This window comes from Telmatherina bonti (assembly GCF_933228915.1).
Source record: "Telmatherina bonti genome assembly, chromosome: 11".
NCBI lineage: Eukaryota > Metazoa > Chordata > Actinopteri > Atheriniformes > Telmatherinidae > Telmatherina > Telmatherina bonti.
The window spans coordinates 23,497,069-23,518,565 of NC_136629.1; the positions used below are offsets into that span (position 1 = coordinate 23,497,069).

The 21,497-nt window shown below is 38.1% G+C and overlaps 2 protein-coding genes across 5 annotated transcripts in view; one reads left to right on the forward strand and one right to left on the reverse strand.

Moving 5' to 3' along the window:
- Window positions 1-323: 323 nt before the first annotated feature.
- Window positions 324-13,796, forward strand: col9a1b (collagen, type IX, alpha 1b; the record flags this gene model as incomplete). Its single annotated transcript, XM_079248604.1, has 32 exons — window positions 324-398; window positions 855-917; window positions 1,005-1,040; window positions 1,141-1,203; window positions 2,207-2,260; window positions 2,602-2,637; window positions 2,805-2,828; window positions 2,942-2,995; window positions 3,750-3,803; window positions 4,173-4,205; window positions 4,305-4,361; window positions 4,450-4,503; window positions 5,862-5,915; window positions 6,025-6,078; window positions 6,198-6,251; window positions 6,340-6,393; window positions 6,481-6,534; window positions 6,618-6,671; window positions 6,791-6,844; window positions 7,417-7,461; window positions 7,562-7,615; window positions 7,706-7,759; window positions 7,863-7,916; window positions 8,815-8,886; window positions 9,078-9,113; window positions 9,224-9,268; window positions 9,356-9,388; window positions 9,476-9,622; window positions 11,176-11,230; window positions 12,139-12,327; window positions 12,431-12,508; window positions 13,600-13,796. The coding sequence occupies 32 exons, from the start codon at window positions 324-326 to the stop codon at window positions 13,794-13,796; spliced, it is 2,040 nt and encodes a 679-aa protein (XP_079104730.1).
- A 1,770-nt stretch (window positions 13,797-15,566) lies between these two features.
- The window catches only part of LOC306762248 (uncharacterized protein), a 119,570-nt gene continuing 113,639 nt past the window's right edge, over window positions 15,567-21,497 (reverse strand). For 3 of the 4 annotated variants that reach the window (XM_079248689.1, XM_079248688.1, XM_079248687.1), the window contains one exon: window positions 15,567-19,283. In XM_079248689.1, the coding sequence (XP_079104815.1) occupies window positions 19,183-19,283 (101 nt within the window). In that variant the 3' untranslated portion in view covers window positions 15,567-19,182. The remainder of the gene's footprint in view (window positions 19,284-21,497) is intronic. The other variant, XR_013771495.1, reaches the window with a different exon arrangement.

Consider the following 21,497-nt stretch of genomic DNA (forward strand, 5'->3'; position numbering starts at 1 on the left):
CGCTTTGACGTTCTCTCGCGATTCTTGTTTGCATTTAAAACGGAAGTTGTATGATTAGGTTAAATATCCCACGGATGCTGCCTATTGGTGGTATCTGCAGTGTGGCCCCTCCCCGTGGTACCCCCGACAAACTCTCCAATCCATTCCTCACCTCTGACCAGCATTGGTATGAATATACATGATCTCCCTCGTAGCTATGGGACCTCGGGCAGTGTAGATAACAGCAGTGGGCTCAGTTGGGTTGTTTTTGTGGGGACTCCCTGAACCCAACGAATCCCAGAGAAAGGACTACAACTTTTACCTTTCCTGTTAACGGGGAGATTATGGCTGGAGCTCCAGGCGTTAAATGGTCATTTCTGCTGGTGCTTCTGCAGTTTGTCCATATTTCTTCCTCTCAGGTAAGACTTATTATGTGTCTGTCTGTGCTCTCTTTTATGGCTCTAGACTAATGTGACCGAGGTACAGGTGAGTAATCTTCAGTAAATAAAATAATCTCACCTGTTGCTGTAGATTTGTGTATTTGTGGGTGTTTTTTTTTTTGTTTTTTTTTTAACCAAATTAATCTATGGAACTTCTGATGTAAAACTTTTGTTTTGTTTCCCTTTTAAACATTTTTGCATGAAAGCTTTGAGCAGTGATCAATTTTAAAATAAAACCCATTAAATGTAAACCATTTCAGTCCATCCAGTTACAGTCTTGGGTTATATCAACATGTAACATGGTGGTGCACCTGCTTCTTTTGTTTTCCTCATAGCTGCATGTCACTGTATGAAAAGACAAAACTGCTATAAATATTTTGAGGAATTTGAGAAGATTTTTTTCTTCTTACAATTAAAATGATTTGTTTTACATAGAGAAGCCAAGGACCGACTGGCCCTCCTGGACCTGCAGGTGTCCCAGGAATTGATGGCATAGCTGTAAGTCTTCTCCACATATTATGTGAGCTCTTTTGAAAATAGTACATAATTATGTCTCTTTACAGCTCTGTGTCTCTTTTGTTGCAGGGGGAGAGGGGAGAACAGGGCACGGATGGTTTTCCTGTAACTTTCAAAATTATTAGAATATCATTACATCTTATTGTGCTTTTCATTGTGGTTGTTTTGAGTGAATTATTTCTGTGTGTGAAACTCTTAATCTTAGGGCCCTGATGGGGATGCAGGTAAACCCGGCTCTACAGGACTACCTGGAATTCCTGGAAATGACGTGAGTTAGTCTGTGATTTATATTTATGTACTTGTTTTTACCTGCATTGTTGCTTATGATAAGGTCAACTTGGAATCTTACAACTTGTGAAGGGGGATGGACTCACAACGTAGGATCCTCCCACCGTATCTTGCTTGCGAACACTGACTTTAATGAGATACCAATAACATTTCAGCTGTAGTCGGGGATCTTAAGGAAATAAGTTAGAAATGTGAGGAATTTATACAACAGGATGAACAAGTCCAAATTTCCTTTTTAAGAGGGTAACCAGTGTGATTAACTGTGACTACTGTCAGAGTTTAAAGGCAGGTTAAGAAAACACAATACAACAAGCACTTTTTTATGATAGATTGATAAGACAGACTGTGTATAAAATTGACTTCAACCTAACAATTTTGTCCTGTAAAAGAGATTTTGTAAACATAATGAAATTTTAAAACTAATTCATTCATACAAAATAATCAACTGGCTGTTCGGAAAATATAGCTACCACGACCGGCTTTGTTGACAGTGTCCACTGTTGGTGTCTCCTGTAGAGAATCCTCAAACCTGTGTGGAATGATTTCTTTCAATGCATTTGTTTGAAATGAGCCAGACAGGAATGTTGCTCTCTGCTTGGTTTGCAGTCTGAGAGTTTTGCCCTCTGACTCGGTGCTAACATTTTTCAGTGTGCCTGCTAAGCTGAACACAGACATGTGGACATAATGGCATGTTCAGAAACACGTCTTGCTTTGTTTTTAATGCAGCTGCTGGAATAGAAGCTGCATTGTGGTGTTTTCTGCAAAATTTTAAAGAAGTTTGTCAAAGTCAGGATTCCTCTCTAACAACTTTAATCGTGTTCTGATGATGTGGTAATCAGATAATAAGAGACATTGAATAAAAGATGAAACAGAGGCATGTTTAACTTACATTTTTTTAATAGATCATGTCAAAGTATTGCTGCTAATTTGCTTCAACTTTTGTTATGATGCGCTTTCTTAGCTGTATGTTTTATTCGCTGCAGGGTTTGACCGGCCCCATTGGAGATGTTGGGCCTGACGGTCCCCCCGGACAGAAAGTGAGTGGCTAATGAGCCTTTGCTTTCTTGCTTCAGAGATTATCAGTGAAACGGTGCCAAGCTGCTGTCCATAAACCACTGTGCATAAACCAATTCTTCATGACAAATGAGACTTAATCCTGAAACTCAAATCCCCGTGAGGCATGAAGCTCCAGCATCAGTCCTCGTTAGGCTGAATGTTGCAGGGTAAAGTGTGCCCAGTTCAGTCATGAGATGTGTTGGAGGAATGTTAATTTGGACTGTCTGCAAACCTGCACAGCTCAGTTTAACCTGAACACAGAATTTCTCTATGTGTGTCACTGCCTGTTTGTGCATCTAATATGTTTATTTCTGTTGTTTAGGGTGAACCTGGACAAGTTGGGCCTCGTGGAACAGCTGTGAGTAGTTATTTCCTCCTTAAGTCTTGCATTCAAAAATCCAGTTTTCCATGAGAATCTGTAAATAATCCACAAACTAATTCCATTTAAATGTTGTTGTTTTTCTTCTGTCATGTACATCACATTTGATGTTTCACATTGAGTCTTTATGCATTTACCCTCATTAGGGTGTTGGACCAGATGGCCCTCCTGTAAGTAATTCTCAAATGTTGCATTATTTATCATAGAGACTCTAAACAGTGATAATATTTGGACTTTATTCATCTCAATAATATTAAAATACTTTGAATGTATTCATAAACAGGGGCCACCAGGGCCTGGAGGACTTCCTGGGGAAGTGGGAAAAGCTGGACTACCTGTGAGTTGAAACAGAAAAAAGAAGAAAATAGATTTTTCTGTTGTTTTATGTCTACAGCCTAGAATTTATGATATGTATGTCTGTACATGAGAAGCATGAGCACTGAGGTCGCTTTGGGTCAACACTGGCCAGTGACAGAACTAGCATGATTGCTGCAATGTGCTGCACTGTGATGGTTCGAGTTGATGAATTTAAATAACTATGATACATGTCAAAACTTATTTATGTACATACATAGCTACATATTAACAAAATCTTAGAATTTTATCTAAATTCAGATTTTTCATAAAAAACTATTCAAGTATAAACAAGTTAAGGTTTTAAATTTATCAGTTATCAGTCTTTTCAGACTGATAACTGATCAATTGAGTGTTTGTTCTCATTTTACTAACATGAGAAAAGTTATTTAGGTTATTGACATAATATGTTACATTTTCTGTAATCACCAGATGAATTCAGGGTATTTTTAATAAACTTTTCATATTTAAGGATTTTTTTAGTACATCAAAACTTTAGTGTTAATAACAGTCAGTTCGTTCATTTATATACTTTAAACTAAATATAAAGCCTTTGAAAGTAAATAACAACTAATCTAAATGTTACCTAAATTTTGAAATATTTAATGCAACAGAATGCCCTTACCAGTTCATTTAGACATTAAATCTCAATGTAAACAAGTAATGTGAGTTTTAGATGCTGCACATCTGATGAATTCCCATAAAACATGGTGACACATTTATATCTCTTTCTACAGGGGGCCATGGGTGTGAGAGGGCCGCAGGGACCTCGTGGACCAACAGGGCCCAGAGTAAGTGACAAAAATGTCACTTTTTTTTTTTTTTTTTTTTTTTACAAGATTTTCAAATTTCATCCTGTTTTACAAGCCAGGCAGCACAAGTGTGAAACAGACCTGACCCTATTTCCAGCTGAGATTGCAAGGCGAGTGTGTGTTTGTGTGTGTGCGTGTGTATGTGTGTCACACCTGTATGTGGTGCTGGAGACATTTATTACTTTGGCAGGTGTTTTTTCTCTGTCTAAATGTGAAAGGATTTTGTCAGTGCAATAGTGTAACTACAGGAATGCATTTTAGATTTAATGTACTGAAGGTTTGAATGAGTTGTTCTGTAACACAGTGGCTAAAATGTTAAAAATTTGAATCATCTCTTTTTAATTATAGGGTGCAGCTGGAATGCTTGGCAGTTCTGATCTGGTAATGACCTATTTTATTTTATTTTATTTTATTTTATTTTATTTTATTTTATTTTATTTTATTTTATTTTATTTTACTGAGTCTCAGTTTGTCGTTTAGTGTCCGAACTCTTGTCCACCTGGCACACCTGGACATCCTGGCCTTCCTGGTATGAAGGTGAGAAAAGACACAGTACAATTTTGCCTTAAAAATCACAGTATACTGTGTTTACTTAATGGTCCATTTATTATTCGAATCTTTCCAGGGCCACAAAGGGGTGAAAGGTGAAGCAGGAGAACCTGGGAAACAAGGGCATAAGGTAATGTATGTTTATTTTAGATAAGAATAAGAAAATAATTATTTGTGGTATTTTAGTATTTTATTTATCATTTGAGTTCAAGATTTCCTGCATTGACTGATTGATGCAGTAAATTTAAGACCCTAAACTACATAAAGAGCTACTTGAAGACACCAGTTTTTCTTATGTGGAACTGTGATATGTATGTATGTAAACTGGTGTCTTCAAGTAGCTCTTTATGTAGTTTAGGGTCTTAAATTTACTGCATCAATCAGTCAATGCAGGAAATCTTGAACTCAAATGATAAATAAAATACTAAAATACCATTTAACAAATTGAACCAACAGAAGTCTGGGATTTCTAGAAATGTCACCGTACACAATGTCTTAATGTTGTAAACATCTGATGCATTATATTACATTTATTTATTTGCATCTTACTATCAAAATATATTGATATAAATAGCAAATAATTGCACACTTAATGGCACAAAAGTTAAATTACGTGGATTCAATGTTGACCATCATCAAGTCAAAAGTCCCTTTTCTCCCTTCTTATATTGTTATTTGCTATCTCTAATATGCAGATTTAAAAACATAAACTAGCAATTCAATAGCATAAATTAGCAGAACTGTAGATTATCTTAATAGATTTGCCTCCTTAGGTTTACTGTAGAAGCTGCATATACATCATTTTTAATTTGCAATGCCACACTTATCCCATTAAGATCCTTCAGTTTGGTTGTTAAGGATAAAAGACTTCATGTGGATGGACTATTTTACTGGACCTTTGCTGGTGTAACTGGACTGTTTTTGTTGCAGTATCATTTGCTACTGGAATACAATTTGGCTTTAAAGATAAATATTTATCTATATACTTCGATTTTTATAAATCTGACATGGGTGTCAATTAAATCTACATTTATATTTGTAGCCTATCATGGTATAATTCAAATATCAATAATCTAAGCTCTCCAATGATGTATAACATAATATACATGTATAACATAATATCTAGGTACATCAAAGCTAGACTGAGTAAAATATTCACTTTCCACATCCTGCCAAAGAGATGTCTGCTACCAATGGGTTATTTGGAGATTAAATTATCTCAACTTCAGCCCCCATCTCCTCTTCTTGTAGTCCACTAAATAGTGGATATTAAGCACTAATAGTGGATATCAGAGCAGTTACCTCATATGATTAACACACAGCAGCCAGGAGCAAAATTTATTTGCCCTTTTTGCAGAGAAGCACTGATGTGATTCGAGTTATAATGGAGTGAAGATTCATTCTTAGTTCTGTTTGCTGCTTAGTGTTTCCTCTTAGTAATGTAAAGCTGTTTACATTGTGATGCTCATTTCATTTTTGTTCACTCAGGGTGAAGAGGGAAACCAGGGAGGTCCAGGAGAGGTTGGAGCCCAAGGACCAACGGTGAGAGACTGAACTTATTATGCTGGATGCATTCAAGTCACTTTTTTTTTAGTTGTGCCATGTATTATCTGCTCACTAATACACCTGCTGGGTTTGTTCGTTCTTTCAGGGACCTCAGGGAATTCGTGGAGCCACAGGCATGATGGGCACCAAGGGAGAAATGGTGAGTGTTTCCATGGAGTTTAACCTTGCTGCATCTTCCTTAAATGGTCTTGTTTCCTAAATTGTCTTGTTGGGAACTACTAGGTACTAATAGGTACTACCAATATTGTTCTCTGGCAGGGAGTCCGAGGTCCTGATGGAGATCCAGGCCCCCAAGGAGTTGCAGGGGCCACTGTAAGTTTTTTCCTTCAGGGCAAACCCAATTTTACAGCCAATGTGACTAAAAGAGTCGTACAAGACATTTTTTGATGTGTTGTTTCAGGGAGACCAAGGCCAGAGAGGTGTGATGGGAGAGCCTGGGCCTAAAGGCGAAACGGTTAGTGGACACAACTCTTCATCACAAGTACATACAATTTCAAAAGTATGAAATTATGCCAATCTCTGGATATTATTTGTCATTCAGGGAATTCAAGGACCAAGAGGGATCACAGGCCTTCCAGGTCCCAAGGGAGAGCCTGTGAGTGTCTGATCAGTGTGGTGACAAAAAAATCACCCACAAGTGCAAACGTCATATTTCACTTTCTTCTCTCCTCTTTGTAGGGCTTGCCAGGTGTGGATGGCCGTGAGGGTATTCCCGGGATGCCAGGAGCCAAGGTAGAAATGATTTCACCACCAACATGTCACTTTTATGGGAATAAAGCTGAAGTTCGGCTGTTTTGCTTTTAGAAAATAAGGTAGCTCAATTTTTTTTTCCACTGCCTGTGTCCCTGCAGGGAAACATTGGGAAGCCAGGAGTTCCTGGAGAGGTTGGACTGCAGGGGCTTCCTGTGAGTATGACCCTTAACCCCAAACTGACATGGCTGACTCTGATGGGAATGAACCAGAGTAAGCTCTTAATGCAGTTTAAAATGTCATAGGTCATGCATGATGCAATACAACACTTATTTCCACACTGCAGTAATGAGCAGCATTTAATAATATATGCTAAAAATAACCTTTAACCTACCCGAACAGCCATTGGTTTACATTCTGAGCAAATAACTTTGGATTTCCATGATGTCAAGGTATTATAAAATACACATACAGAAGTCAGTGGTGCAGAAAGTTATGACGCTTTAAAGCAAGGTCTTGCTGGTTCTTTGATCTATGGTTTGTCTGATGAAATGCATGAAAGAGAATCAGACAGTAAACACAACTGACAGTCAGAAGCAGCCATATAACAGATCTTTTCAAAGAAGAAGATATGATCTAATTCAGATCTATATTTACTGCTTTGAGTTGTGTATTTGTTTGTTTTTTAAGTGAGGTGATCTTTTTTTTTTTTTTTTTAAACCTCATTCTTTTTTCTTTTGTTTGAAGAAACTGTCTTGGTTTTTAAAGACTTGCTCTCTATTTTCAGGGCTTGCCTGGTGTACCTGGACCAAAAGGCTTAGGCGGCCCTAAGGTTGTTCGCGTGATCCACTAATAAAGGTTTTTTCTTCTTAAATCATTTTCTAAAACTGAACTGTTAAAATCTGAAAGCCAATTTTGTTGTCTCTACCCAGGGTGATGGTGGTCAAGGAGGCTTACCAGGAACATTGGGATCTGCTGGCAAACCTGTAAGTGTGAACAGGAACATGTAAGGAGATCAGCTGGAGTTTGTGCCACCTTGTTTTTTTTCACTGAGTCATTTTACAATTATGCCACAGGGGGAGCGTGGAGAACAGGGAGAAGTGGGACCTATGGGACCCATTGGTGAGCCCGTGAGTGCTATTTTGTTGCAGAATTTTGGTAATCTCTGTTGTGTTTTTATCTAACCATATCATTCTTTCGACTTTCTTATAATTTCCTCCTTTCTTTGTGCAGGGAGATTTAGGAGAACAAGGCCCTGTTGGACCAGCAGGCAAGCCAGGTGCAAGAGTGAGTTATAAACACATAAGCTGAAGATCACAATTAAATTCAGTTTGTATTTTATACTTTTATCTTTTTAGGTTAATGCTCACTCAGAAAAAAAACTGCCCAGTAGTTAGTATAAGTGTGAACGATGGTTTTCTCTCTGTGTTTGTCCTGCATTGGACTGGCGACCAGTTCAGGCTGTACTCTGCCTCTTGCCTGTCATTACCTGGCAGAGACCCTAGCTTTCCCATGACCCTGAGTTAGAATAAGCAGTACATAAACTGGATGGGCATTTAGTTCCTCATTATATATTTAGTTTTAACTGTTTTTTTTTGTTTACATCCTGAAAGTTAGAATCCATCCAGATGTCATCAAAACAGGAAGAAAAAAAAATTGGCCAATACTCTCATGTATTTGTCAAACTTTAAATGAAAAAAAGTAAAAAAGAAGGAAACCCTCAGAGGCTTAAATCCTGGCTGTTGTTCCACTGGAATTTCTTAGAGAATAGGCTGAGGCTGGGTCTCACATGAGGTCTATTTTCACAGTAAGGGGAGACTAAGCAGCGGGCTGAAAGAGCTCTCTGTTCCCCTGGCATTCCTCAGACAGTCGGTCAGTGATCAAAGGCAGAAAGGCACACACATAAACATGCCTGTGAGAATAAGAAGCAATGCTAAGCTTTTTTTCTAAAAAACAAAAAAAACCCAAACAAAAGCTGAAGTTTGCGCAGGATTCTAATACAAAGTATAAGCAGCATATTTCCATGTTTTCAACTGGTTTTCTATAAGAAATTGTAACAGCTGTTGGGCTTTCTTCAGCATTTAGTTTTTTCTCCTGTCCTCATTCTCATCCTTATCATCCTTTCCTTGTTTCAACCCTCCTCATGTACTTTTGCTCATTAAATGTGTCTGTTTACTTATTATAGGGACCAAAAGGTGATCCTGGTCTTCCTGGCCTCCCGGGTCCTCCTGGTCTGCCAGGAGCGAAAGGAGAGAGAGTAAGAAGTCGCAACATTTCCTCTGAAAGACCTTTTCAGATTTAGGACTATTGTCTTAAACTAAGATCAGCACCAAATGCCAAGCAGAGGATCAGCTCCCTCTAGTGTAGACAACCAGTCTGGCTCTGAATTCTGAAAGCCATCAGATACCTTCACTTGGCTGGTTGAAACACTTGTCTTATAAATTACAGGGAGAGCGTGGAGAAGCTGGACCCAAAGGAGACCAAGTATGCCATTTTATTACTGACAATAATCTGTATTTTTAACAACAGCTCTCTGCAATTAGATGAGAAGTTGGTTTCTTTGCATAAATTATTGCCAGATTTTGTTTTTTTAGGGAGCACAAGGTGATGAAGGAAATCCTGGAGACAAAGGCGATGTTGTAAGTTGTTATACTGACACTCACAGCATCATGGGACCGTTTAGATGAATTTGAAACCAATTATTTTATCCTCCTATGGTGTAACAGGGTGACACAGGAGAGCCTGGACCAAAAGGAGAGGTGTGTCTGTTTTATCAAGCAATTGAGAAAATGTTGGAATATCTACTTTTTATTTTATTTAAACACTTATTGCTGTTTTCTGTCTAGACTGGAAACCCTGGTGAGCCTGGCAAAAGAGGTCCAGAGGGAAACCGAGGTCAGCCTGGTATTGAGGGTCCTCCTGGCACACCTGGACCAAGAGGCATGCAAGGGAACAGGGGCCCACGTGGAGTTAGAGGGTCCCAGGGACCAGCGGTAGGTTCAAGAGGGAAAACAATTATAAACAATGATAGGCAAGATATTTTACTTTATCAGGTAAAAGGAGCCTATTTGTCTGAGAAAGCTCAAATATTAGAATTTAGACAGTCTACTGAGAATTGTTCAACTTACCTGTCAATTTTCATTGTGGGGACAAATACATACTTAGCATATAAGACTCATATCAACATATGATATTCCACTGTACATCATAAGATGAGACTCCATTAATACAAGTATAGTTACTTTTTGTATTGTTCAGTTTCTAAAGTCTGGGAAACTGATTCCATAAAATTTAATTTGACAAATGAAGTGAAAACATTTCAACACAACTGTTACTTAATATTGTTCATTTTCTTAAACAAATGACATACCACCTCATCTGCTTAATAAAAAAATAACAATAACAATCCCTGCTAGCATGGTTCTTCTGTCAGTCACCATTTGCTGAAATTTTTTGTAATATTTTTTGCTGATTGACACGCCCACTGTAAGGAAAATGCGAGGCGTGTGAGGACGTGCACTGTTTTAAAGTTTAATAGGTTTTAATACGTTTGAACACAGTATTGGATTGGATTTATTACTCTTCCTTTGTTTACATCAGGTAACTGAAAATAACTACCATAAGTAGCATTTAATCAAAGTAAATTTTAAATTTTGTATTTTTTTTTTTTAGTTTTACTTGAGTATTTTTTTTTGAAGGTTACTTTTACTTTCATTTTTGTAGAATTTAGACAAAGTAAAAATACACTTATTTACAAATTTTCAGTACTTTTTCCACCCCAGGTCAGTTATAAAGCAAAAGAAAAACACAGTTGTTGAATGTCTAATTCTTTTTTCAACCAATGCATTTTTCTTTGGTTCAAAGATATCATTTCTGTACTTTACAGTTGTAGCTTTTTATTTCTTTAGTGTACAGTTGCCTACAATATTTTTAAGAGACCCAAAATCCATTAACCTGAACATTTATTCATCATGCGGCAAATCTGACCCATCTCATCGGAATCTAAATGAACTCCTTTACTCATATCTTGGAGAAATCTTCACATTTTCAAATAATCGTCTACCAGATATAAGGATAAGAAGACAAAATCAAAACATTGAGTTTGATGCAGTTTAAGTAACATGGAGTGGTCCTGACATAAAATGTAAACATAAACAGACACATAATTTGATCAAAAAAGAAAATAAAAAAAAATTTAATCAAACTACAAATGCTCTCCAAACAATTTCACCTTTTAAAAGATGTTTCTGTTATCTTCTAACTAAATGTTTATCTGATTAATATTGGCAAATATCTCCTTAGCTGGGAAAGGGAAATCCTTTTGTCACCTGAAATTTCAATTTCTTAATAGATGAATAAGTCGGCCTCAATCTCCTCTTTACCAGAATTCAGCTTGCTGTTTGTTTGACATCTTCATACAAGCCTTAAAATGTCCTTCACCCCTCTGATCTTTCATTTAAAGCAAGTGGCAACAGTGTTGTGATGTCTGTACATGAATAGTTTAGACACTGTTATGAAATCTATTAAATTATGTTTTTCCTTACAGGGTAAAGAGCCAAGTGATCAGCACATCAAACAAGTTTGCATGCGAGTCATGCAAGGTAAGAAAAAAGAAGCTTTTGACCCCATTTATCACTCCCCTGTGCCTCATTTCATGGCTTTAATGTTTCCCAGAGTGCCTCATTACACAACCACACAAAGTGCCGCCCCTGCATTGTCTCATTGATCTGGGCGGTTGCCGAATACTCTGAAGTCAGAGAAAGGAGGGTCTCATATCCAAAACATGAAATAAGCTTCAGCCTTTGTTCTTGTGATGGATGAAAGATTCCCTCTCCGAGCCTTAGAAATGTTTCACTGAAGTCACAACATCTGTTCGCTTCATTCTCGTGCCCTTACATCTTCACAACTCATCTCCTACTCTCATGACTTTTTTATATCCGATGTGCTGAAAAATTCATTTCACCTCCAGCAGACCTGCACTTTGCTGCTCCAAGCGATGAGTCTGCCTGGAAGGGGATTCTTTAAAAAAAAAAAAGAAAAAAAAAAAAGAGAGCAGTCTACTCTGGATTTCCGTCCAGAGTCAGAAAACTGGAATCTTAAGTGGGGGGACTCCCAGGATGGAGACACAGGAGATTAATATTTGATCCTTGGCACAACACTTCTAAATTTTTAGTCAGTAATTGTTTAAAATAGAGATCAGTATCTCCTTACGGCTCTATCCAAGCGCATGGAAGGTTGTATAGAAAACGACTGAACAACCGAGGAAGCTTGAGGGACACCGTGGCCACAGTTTCACCTCACTCAGTGCTCAAGAGCTTAATCAGGAGCTCATGTGCTGGTGTATCATTACTACTTTGAGTATAGCTGTGGGCTTTTTGGGACAAGCCTCCTGATGCATGTTATTAAGTGTTACATCTTAAAATGTCCCCTGAAAACTATCAACTAGCTGCTTGGAGCCTTTTATCCTGCATCCTGTTGACTGTTACTTCTCTCTGACGTGCTTCAACAGAACAGCTAGCTCAGTTAGCTGCTAGTTTAAGAAGGCCAGAGTCTGGTGTTGCTGGTTTACCTGGAAAGCCAGGACCTCCTGGGCCTCCTGGGCCGCCAGGAGACAATGGCTTCCCTGGGCAGGCTGGAGCCAGAGGTCTTCCAGGACTCAAAGGGCCACAAGGACAGATAGGGCTAAAAGGACCCAAAGGTACTGTATATTATTTGTTTTTTTGGGGTGATGTACATGCACTGCATGCTTAATAGCACAACAACCTCTTACAATAGCTTTAATACATAAAAACATGTTACAGGTGAAATGGGTGATAGAGGGGGAAGAGGACCCACTGTGCGAGGACCTAAAGGTCAGCCAGGACCTCCAGGACTCCCTGGTGAGTTCAGCTTTGCTCATTTATCTGACAAGGTAATAAATCTGTTAAGGCCATGCCCGTCTTCTTGTATGTACAATGAAAAAGTTGCTGTATTTACCACCACCTTGAAGGTTCTGTTTTTGCCTATTTATCTCTCTGTTTGTTAGCATCTTTACACAGAAACTGCAGGGTGGAACTTTGTAATTTTATTTTTCTGAGAATGGGTCTTGGTCTAACTAACAGTATGGGTGGAAATGAGCTGCTTGGCAGAGGTCTGTGCTCTCAGAGTATTTTTCTAGTTATTTTTGTTGCTTTCTGCAACAGACCTAGAGATGTTTGATCCAGATTAACATCCACAACATCCTTTTTTACTATAAAAATGTACGAAGCAAAAGCCAATTTAAGCATTCAGCAAAGTTAGAAAGATTTCTTTCATTTACACTTCTTAAGTAAAAACAAAATATGGAAATAACTGGTCAACCTAAACAACTGAATATTCGCATTGGCTTCAACCTGCAGTGGAAAATAATATAAATCCTCTCTCGAAGTAAAAGTAACAAAAAAAGATGTAAATACACTCAATTATGAGTATTGGATTAAATGATCAGTATAAATGATCTTCCATTCTTAGTCAATCATCAATGTGCAATTTTGTGCCAAGATTACAGACACCTTCAATCAAAATGTCAGACGTGTAAACACAACTGGTTTCATACTGATTATTGTATCATATTGCTTTAATGTTATCTATTGTATTAAATATTAGTTTTAAAATGAATAATTAAATTAATATAATGGATTAGAAATGATAGTATCTTCACCTGTAAACTGTCATGAAGTGGTATTTTTAAGTTATTGAAATAGAAGTTAAAGTACCTGAATAAATGTACTTTGTTACTTCCTACAGCTGTTTAAACTGATTTATGTCTGTTGATTTTATTTCACATCACTTGGATTGTAATGAGATCAGGTAGGGGTCTCTTGAAAGCCTCTAAAAACAGAAACAATTATTACAAAACTCCAAAGTGTTTTTAAATCTACAAATACCTAAAAGAAAAAATAAAGTAAACCTGCATTTTAAATCTACCTACTTACTAAAACTATGCCCACAGGGGAGCCAGGAAAACCTGGGTATGGCCAAGATGGTCGGGATGGGCAGAGAGGACCTCCAGGTGTTCCTGGACAGCCCGGCGTGCCTGGACCTCCTGGTGCAGCTGGTCCAAACGGTTACTGTGACCCATCAGCCTGCAACCTCCCGGCAGGAGCTGCCCAGCAATCTCTGGATGTGAAGGGACCTGCAGGGAACTAAGAGACACTTTGGCAGAGACAGAAAGACTGTTGGATTATCTCCCCTGAGCACACAACATTTGTCACACTTTCTTCCCGGGGGCTGCAGTTGGTGCGGTGTCTTTGATTCATTAACCTGTTCAAGCATGTTTTGTGCCAACATCTCCATCAGGGGGAGCCAGCATCTTTGAGTCATAAAACGGAGCAAAACATTGCCTTTCATGTGCTGCAAAGCTCGCTCTGATGTATTTTCCTTCCTGAGAGATGTTTTGATGTATTCAGGACTATGCACACATTTCTAGAGTATGAAATGAGCAGAGATGTTTGTTTATCCCACTCTCCATGTACATCTGCTTGAATTTTCCTTTCATGTTGTCCAGTTTCGTTGTTTTATGAATTAAAAACCCTTCAACGTTACACAGCAGAACAACTCAACATTACGCAAATCATGGTCAAGATTTTGTAAGTTTAAATGATCCCGTCTAAGTTTTTTCCTCTCTAGATAATAATATAACAAGAAAATACCTGCTGAAACCCAAATATTTCAATTTACATGTCCATGCCAGTTTGCTTTATCAGCCTTACAGTTTCAAAAAAAGAGGAGAGAGGATGAAGATGTCATCAAGTCACACTGACTTCAGTGAATGTTGTAAATCTGTAAAAAAAAATGTTTGAAATGTGGTTAATTATATTTCCTACAAAATCACCTGATGTGAGATTTTGCCTCATTGTACAGAATAACAACAAAGAGTGCAGCTGTGCATATGTGGAAATACATTTTAGGGGGAACCCCCCCCCCCCCCCCCCCCCCGTAGCAATGCAACAAATAAATTACAAATAAATTATAGTAACATGAAGTGTTAGATTCATTCTGGTACGTTCTGTGAGGATGAAGTAATGTTTTATGTAGAGTATTTGAAAATACAACAATCTTGATTTTAATTTTTTCTCCAAAAGATTGCACCAACACAACAGTTGGCAGGAGTCTCACAATTTGGTAGCAGTTCTGCGGATTCTCATCACATTTAGCAGGGATTGATTTTCCAGTTAAATCTTTCCTCTGAACATTTCAAACTTTTCTCAGTGACTATTTAATATTTTTAAAAAACTCCAAAGCAGCTACTAAATGGATTTTGTAGTGAGAATATTTGTCATCGTTGCTGCTTTAAACATACAAATCTCTGAGATGACATCACTACATTACAGCAAGGCTTTATTCAACCATGCAGATGGTAAATAATAACAAGCTTAAATCCTACTGAATTAGATAATTACAGACAACATATCCAATGTGGGAATGCATGTTCATTCTAAATTTGCAAGCAACAGTCTGTAAAAGTTGGATCTCTGATGCAGATTGCAGTTTATGCACTAAAAGCTGTGTGTACATATTTTAGCTCTAACAATCCTTTAAGATGTCCATAAAATCACATAAAGCAGCTTTCTAGCTGTTTGGTAATAACAAAATAGATGGTCCCACAATTAATGGCTTTTGCCCACAGGGTGCACCACCCATGATTTAAAATGTCAACTCATCACAGTTGGTTTCCATCTTTTACCACATTTCACTCGTCTCCATGGGGTGGAAAGATTAAAAGGTCTGGACCAGAGTGACCACACAAAAGCCTATTGCAAATACACCCAGCTGAAGCAATTCTAAATCTGGTTTATGCAGAATTATGCTTGTTTCAGTGCAGTTCTGCCTGAGTGTTGGAAGATCATGGTCATGGATAGCGAGAGCGGCCCTGAGGGCATGAAGAAAGAGAACATGAAGAAAGAAAAAACACATCTCACAGATCCAGTCTTATTTATTTTGTGGCATTTTTGTGCTTTGCACTCCAAGGCCACCAGTGTTAACATGTTCTTAAAAGTGTTCACGGAAACTATTAACGGAGAGTCACGATCATTATTTGAATAGGATTTATTGTAAAAGAACTTTGATTTGTTAGCATAGAAAGTGAAACTGAATGCAAGAGATAATGCACTGGATAACATTTATTGCACACAGAAAGGCAGATGGCATAAATCTGCGAATAAAAGATTCAGCAAAGAAAAGAATAAAATACAACCTCTGATTCCTGGTAACCACAGATGCACAGAGTTGTCCTCACAAAAGGCACATTAATGCCCCCCTTCTTTCCCAGTCAGTGCGACAAATTACACCAACACCAACAAGACTGCAATAACGGTCTATCTGAACATGTGAGGTTTTCCATTTTCCAAGGCAACAGTTGTTTAGACTTTCTATAATTTATTTCGAATCACGTAGACATGCAGTAAACCAAGACTGAGGTAGATATTCAACCAAACAAAGACTTTGAAAAACAAACATTAAAGTCACTCAGCACGATATGAGCTTATACAGGAGCAAAGAGCGGCTTCAGGGAGAGCAGCAGGCAGACATTTTTAATCCGAGGGGCCGTGCTGAGAGGCTGATTCATATTCCCCCTCATTACAAGCTTACTTACAAGATTAGATTACATGTGGCAACAAGATCAACTTACATTATTGTGAAACACAAATACTAATGAAATATATGGACGGGTGAAAATGAAGCTTTAGGTTAATTCTGCATTATTTGACTGGCCTGTCCTACAATGGATTTTCAGGGACAGTTGCAGCAACTCCCAAGATGTAAGTTTGCTTTCATTGCACATCTTTCACGTTAAATAAATGAACTTGGTGCAATGTTAAATAGCTCAAGATTCCTCGTGAAGTGAGCTGTGACATTGGTGTCCTCCTTACTTATGACACTGCTTGGTTAAATGGAAGGATAGCAAACGGGTGCATATTAATATCAATTCAAACTAAATTCAATATAAACGACAAACAGCTCCCAGCAGCACACCAGAAAAAGTTAGAATCACATTATTCTGCAAGCGCTGCCTTATTTATATCTAATCAAGATCAGCATAATTGTCTGTGATAGGAACCCATGAAGCTGAATATCAAAAATAATGCAGTTGAAAGGAGTAAATAGAAGTAAAATGGATGGTATTATACATGACCAATAAACCAAAGACATTCTGTTTTCCCTACATATATTCAAAGCAATGAGAAAACAAATTTCCAGCAGGGGGCTCCTTCAACCCACAAATGAAGTCTGGGGTATGCATTCAGCTTCCAAATTAGATTTGCTCACACTGATAAAGTTTAACAGAGATGAAAAACCAAGCTGCCGTGCTGAAAAAAAAATGGGAGAAAAAAAATAAAAGTTCAGCAGTTTCTGAGTTACATGTGAGCTATAACTCACTGTATAAGAGATGCATAATGACTGTGATGTGGGGCATAAAGTACAAAGAAAAAAAAATGTCTAAAAGATCTTAAAGGATGAAATACAGCTGCAAGAGTTCCTAATGTCACAACATTTCAGATACACCCACAGAGCTGTTCAAACATTCATCACAGCAGGACTAAAAAGTCAAATTAAAGCCTTTGAGCCAAACCCTCATTAAAAATACCTGAAAAGGAAATCTGGAAACCAGTTCTATACACTAACTACTTTCCAATTATTATTTTTTTCCTGCTTTTTATGCGCTATACCCTCTGGTTTCTATGATGAATAAGTAATTAAAACATTAGAAACATAAATATTAGCAAATTGGGAATTAATTGAAATCCAGATTAAAAGTGCTGGAAAGCTTTTTGTTTTCTCTTTTGCAAATTTGTAATGTTTTGGAAAAAGTCAAGGTACTGAGATTTAACAAAACAATCGTCCCCTCTATTCATGAGTTTCTGGCCGGCTAAGATCCAACTGACTCAAAGCTTTCACAAATCAAACAAAACCAACAAACTGACTCAGAAAAGATTATTAGAAAATAAATAAATTAAACCTCCAGTCTTAAAGCACCCAAAATTAAAACAACAAAAAAGTCAACAAACCCATAACACACATTGTTGGTCAGTGTGTTAAAAAAAAACAAAAAAACAGGATGCTGACTATGATACAGTTTAAAACCAAAAAAATTCAAGTACATTCATGAGTATAACATTCCCCCAAAATAGTAAAAAAAATGTATAGCTGTAGTGTGGTAGTCCAATTTCCCTTGGATTGCTGAAAATAAAAAATATACACATGATCCAAAGGAATCATCATACATGTCACAATGTAAACAATTTATATAAAAATCATCTGACATGAGCGATGTCCGATTGTGAGAACCTTAATGTTTCATTACAGCAACTTGCTTATTAAGTTCATTCATTAGGTCCCTTAACAAGCCCCATTATACAGGAAACAAAGACACACACACAGACACACACAAACACACACACACACCACCATTTATCTACAGGTTAACCAAACAGAAAAAGAAAGTGAGGGGTCACCTCACATCCATTTAACATTAACAACATTTAAAGTTCAGTCTTTTCACATGGAAAAAAAAAACCTGCCCTAGATGTAACTGTCTTCCACAAATAGCTTCATTACCAGTGGGTTGTTTGTAGGTTTTTAAATTATAGAAGCTTTGCTTTGGCAAATGTCAGCGATGAGAGCTCGGCACAAACATACAGAAAATGGGAAGACATCTTTAGCAACGATTTGACAGCCGGCTCCTGATTATTGTACGTAATGCAAAATCGTGTCATGAGTCACAATTTCAAGAGAAAAAAAAAAATCCAAAAGAAAAGCCTTGTACCAGATTATAAGCAATCCAGACATGTATTAATCTACTTATCAGTAATAATAATTACCTACTATTCATGCTACATTTACAATTAGTACCATCTTTCAGAAGCACACTCCAAATAAATTCTTTCTCCATCAGACACATTGGCTGCACTTTGGTTGCATAAGAAGTATCATAAATCATTTATTTTCTCACACCTACACAAAAAAAAAAAAAAAAAATTCACTCAGCTAATCTCTCTCTCCTTTTCTCTCTCTCTCTCTCTCACACACACACACACACACACACACACACATGAAATCTAACTTCTGCCAGCACAATGGCTTATCTGACGAAGAACAGAAGAGTGCATAGACATGCCCATTAAAGAGGCAAACAAATAATTAAGATTGTGTTTTCAGACAGGACTGAACCTGGCGAAACAAAGTCTTTTCATGGTCTTGAAAGACGCATTGAGAGTCGACAAGGAATGCATTACATCACAGTGGGGGTTGTGGAAACAAGAAACAGCTTCAAACTATAGCATTGCAAAAGGTTTTTCAGCTGCATTCAAAACAAAACACAACAGCAATCCCAGAAAAAGCAAAACCCCAACAGCATTCAAATGTTAATGTGAAGTGAGCAAAAGGTTTCACTTGTGAGTTTGTCCGATAAAGCCGAGCTGCAGAAGCTGTCAGACACAGTGAGGTGAGGCCTTCTCCTGGTCAGGGGTGGCTGCATGGAGCTCAGTGCTGGATAAGCTGTCCTCAGAACAGCCTATATAGCTATCCGTTGGACTCATGAGGAAGGAAGACGGCAGTCAGTGGGGTTGCACGTTCCAGGAGGTCCTCTTGGTCCTGGAGGGCCAGGAGGGCCCTGAGAAGCAATTCCAGGTGGACCTTGGGAAAGAGATAGTTGTTATTAATTACTCAGTAACGCTGTGTCTCTTCATCCTCATCAGACGAGCATTCCATTAATGATTTCTCGATGGTTTGGCACTGTCACAGGTTCCCACACACATTTCAGTAATCATACAGATTAGCTGTACAGAAGCAAAGTAATAGTTGCATGCACAGTTCATTGAGGCTGATCAGCACCAACATCAAAATCACTGCCAGGTGCAGTGCAAAGCACTGATCATCCTCCGGTACAGAAACAGTTTGCTTTGAAACCTTTCAACACCCTGATAGTAACTAAACTCCCTGACGACAGCTGCCTCCCTTGGCAGGACAAAATAGTCCTCTGCACCCAAAAACCTGATCACTTACAGCCCAAGGAGCACAACAAAGAGGCCAAATCATGACTCTGCCTCCAAACTCCCCTGATCCCAGCCTAATTAACTGTTGGCAGGACGTGCTGACACAAGTTGGATCAAACGATGCCCCAGCTCTGCAACCCACAGGACCCGAAGTATCCAAAGCCAATAACGCAGTGCACGCAAGGCGCTTAGAAGCTCTGTGTTCATGCACCGGCGGATCAGAGCCGCTTTGGAAAACAATGAGGACTCGCACAATATGAGGCAGGTGGTTTTATTGTTGTGGATGATGAAAAAAAATAAACATGTCTTGGAAAATTAATCCAGAACCAGACTAAATCTTAGAAATGCCTAAATCTGAAAGTTTAAAGGCTCTAAAAGTGTAAATATTTAGATTTCTTCTGTATTTTTTTTTAATTACACTGTAAGTTATAGGAAACTACAGTATAATAAAAAAAAAGCAAAACGAAACCTTTATGTTGTCACTTATGAATAGAAAAGTTTCACACATGTAATGCATAACAGTGGGACTGCAGCCATACATCATTATTTGCAAAAGTGACTTTGCATATGTTCTCCACATTAGCATTAGTAAAGTATTCATAGTGAAGGACAGCTCATTTACAGTTAATGAATTTTTCAGTTTCACTAATGAGAATGAAGGAGAAAAGGTACATTTCTTCATTCTCTAATATGTTGAGGTCATTGTGGCAGATGAGACAATAGTGTCCCATGTTACCTAGCAACAGCTCACTGAAGCAGCAAAGCAGTCCAGTGTTTCTGTGGCTTCTGACATACTGCACTGTTTGTGTATTGGCGTAGCAGCAGGCGATAACACTGTCTTTTAAAAGGATCTTGATAAACCTGTTAAAAAAAAGAGAAATAAAACTAAAATAAAACAAAAAAAACACAAAGAACCCCTCTGCAGTGCTGCCACAAGAGCATCCATTACATCAGTCAGGCCGGTGGCAGCTTGACAAAAGCCTACATACTTTGTACAAAGGAAACTGCTTACTCTTTACCCCAGTGTACAAGTTACCAGTTTCCCTTTCCATCACTGTCATGTCCATCTATTGCTTAACAGCTCATCCACTGTACACAGCAGCACTTTGCTAGTTTTTAATATTAATTAACAAATACGACACACGCGACTGTTTTCCAGTTCGTTAGGCTAAGCAGAGACCAGGATGGATAATGTGGAAACATAATCATTGAGATTTTTGGTGGTTTATATTTACTGAGAGGGTCTCTTCTGCTCATTAGCAGCACTGATAATGCAGTTTATTACAAGGATTTTAACTCCTTAACATTTGAACAGATAAAACAAAACTGTATGAAACTTATGCGTGCTACTCATATACATATATATTTCACTTTTCATGAATCTGAGGGGAACCTGCTTTGTGTCTATGCCAAGTATACCAGCTATCTTCCATTATGATGGCCAAGTGAAAGAAATTTTGGCTGGTGAAAATAATCTTCTGTTGTACGCTACAGGGACTTGTAAATCTAAGAGCAAAGGGAAAACAAGATCCGTGGACCTGCATTCAAATGAGTTTGTTTAAGAACTTTCCGACTCTTTCCAAGATGTGGCTGCAGCTTAAGTCTAACCCCCACCAGGTATGCCGCAGGTGCTTCCCACAACTGTGCACCTCTAGAGATGATGTCTTTCAACAGCTGTGATTTATCCTCTCCCAAGAAGCTACAGCTAACTTTCCTGTGCGCCTACACATGCATTATGCATGGGTAGTATGAGTGACTTTAGGTTAAATGATAAACTCCCACTGTCACAGACTTAAAGTCAGTGAAGTAATCCCACTTCTCACAGGCAACAGGGACATACTGGCATCATGGGTTG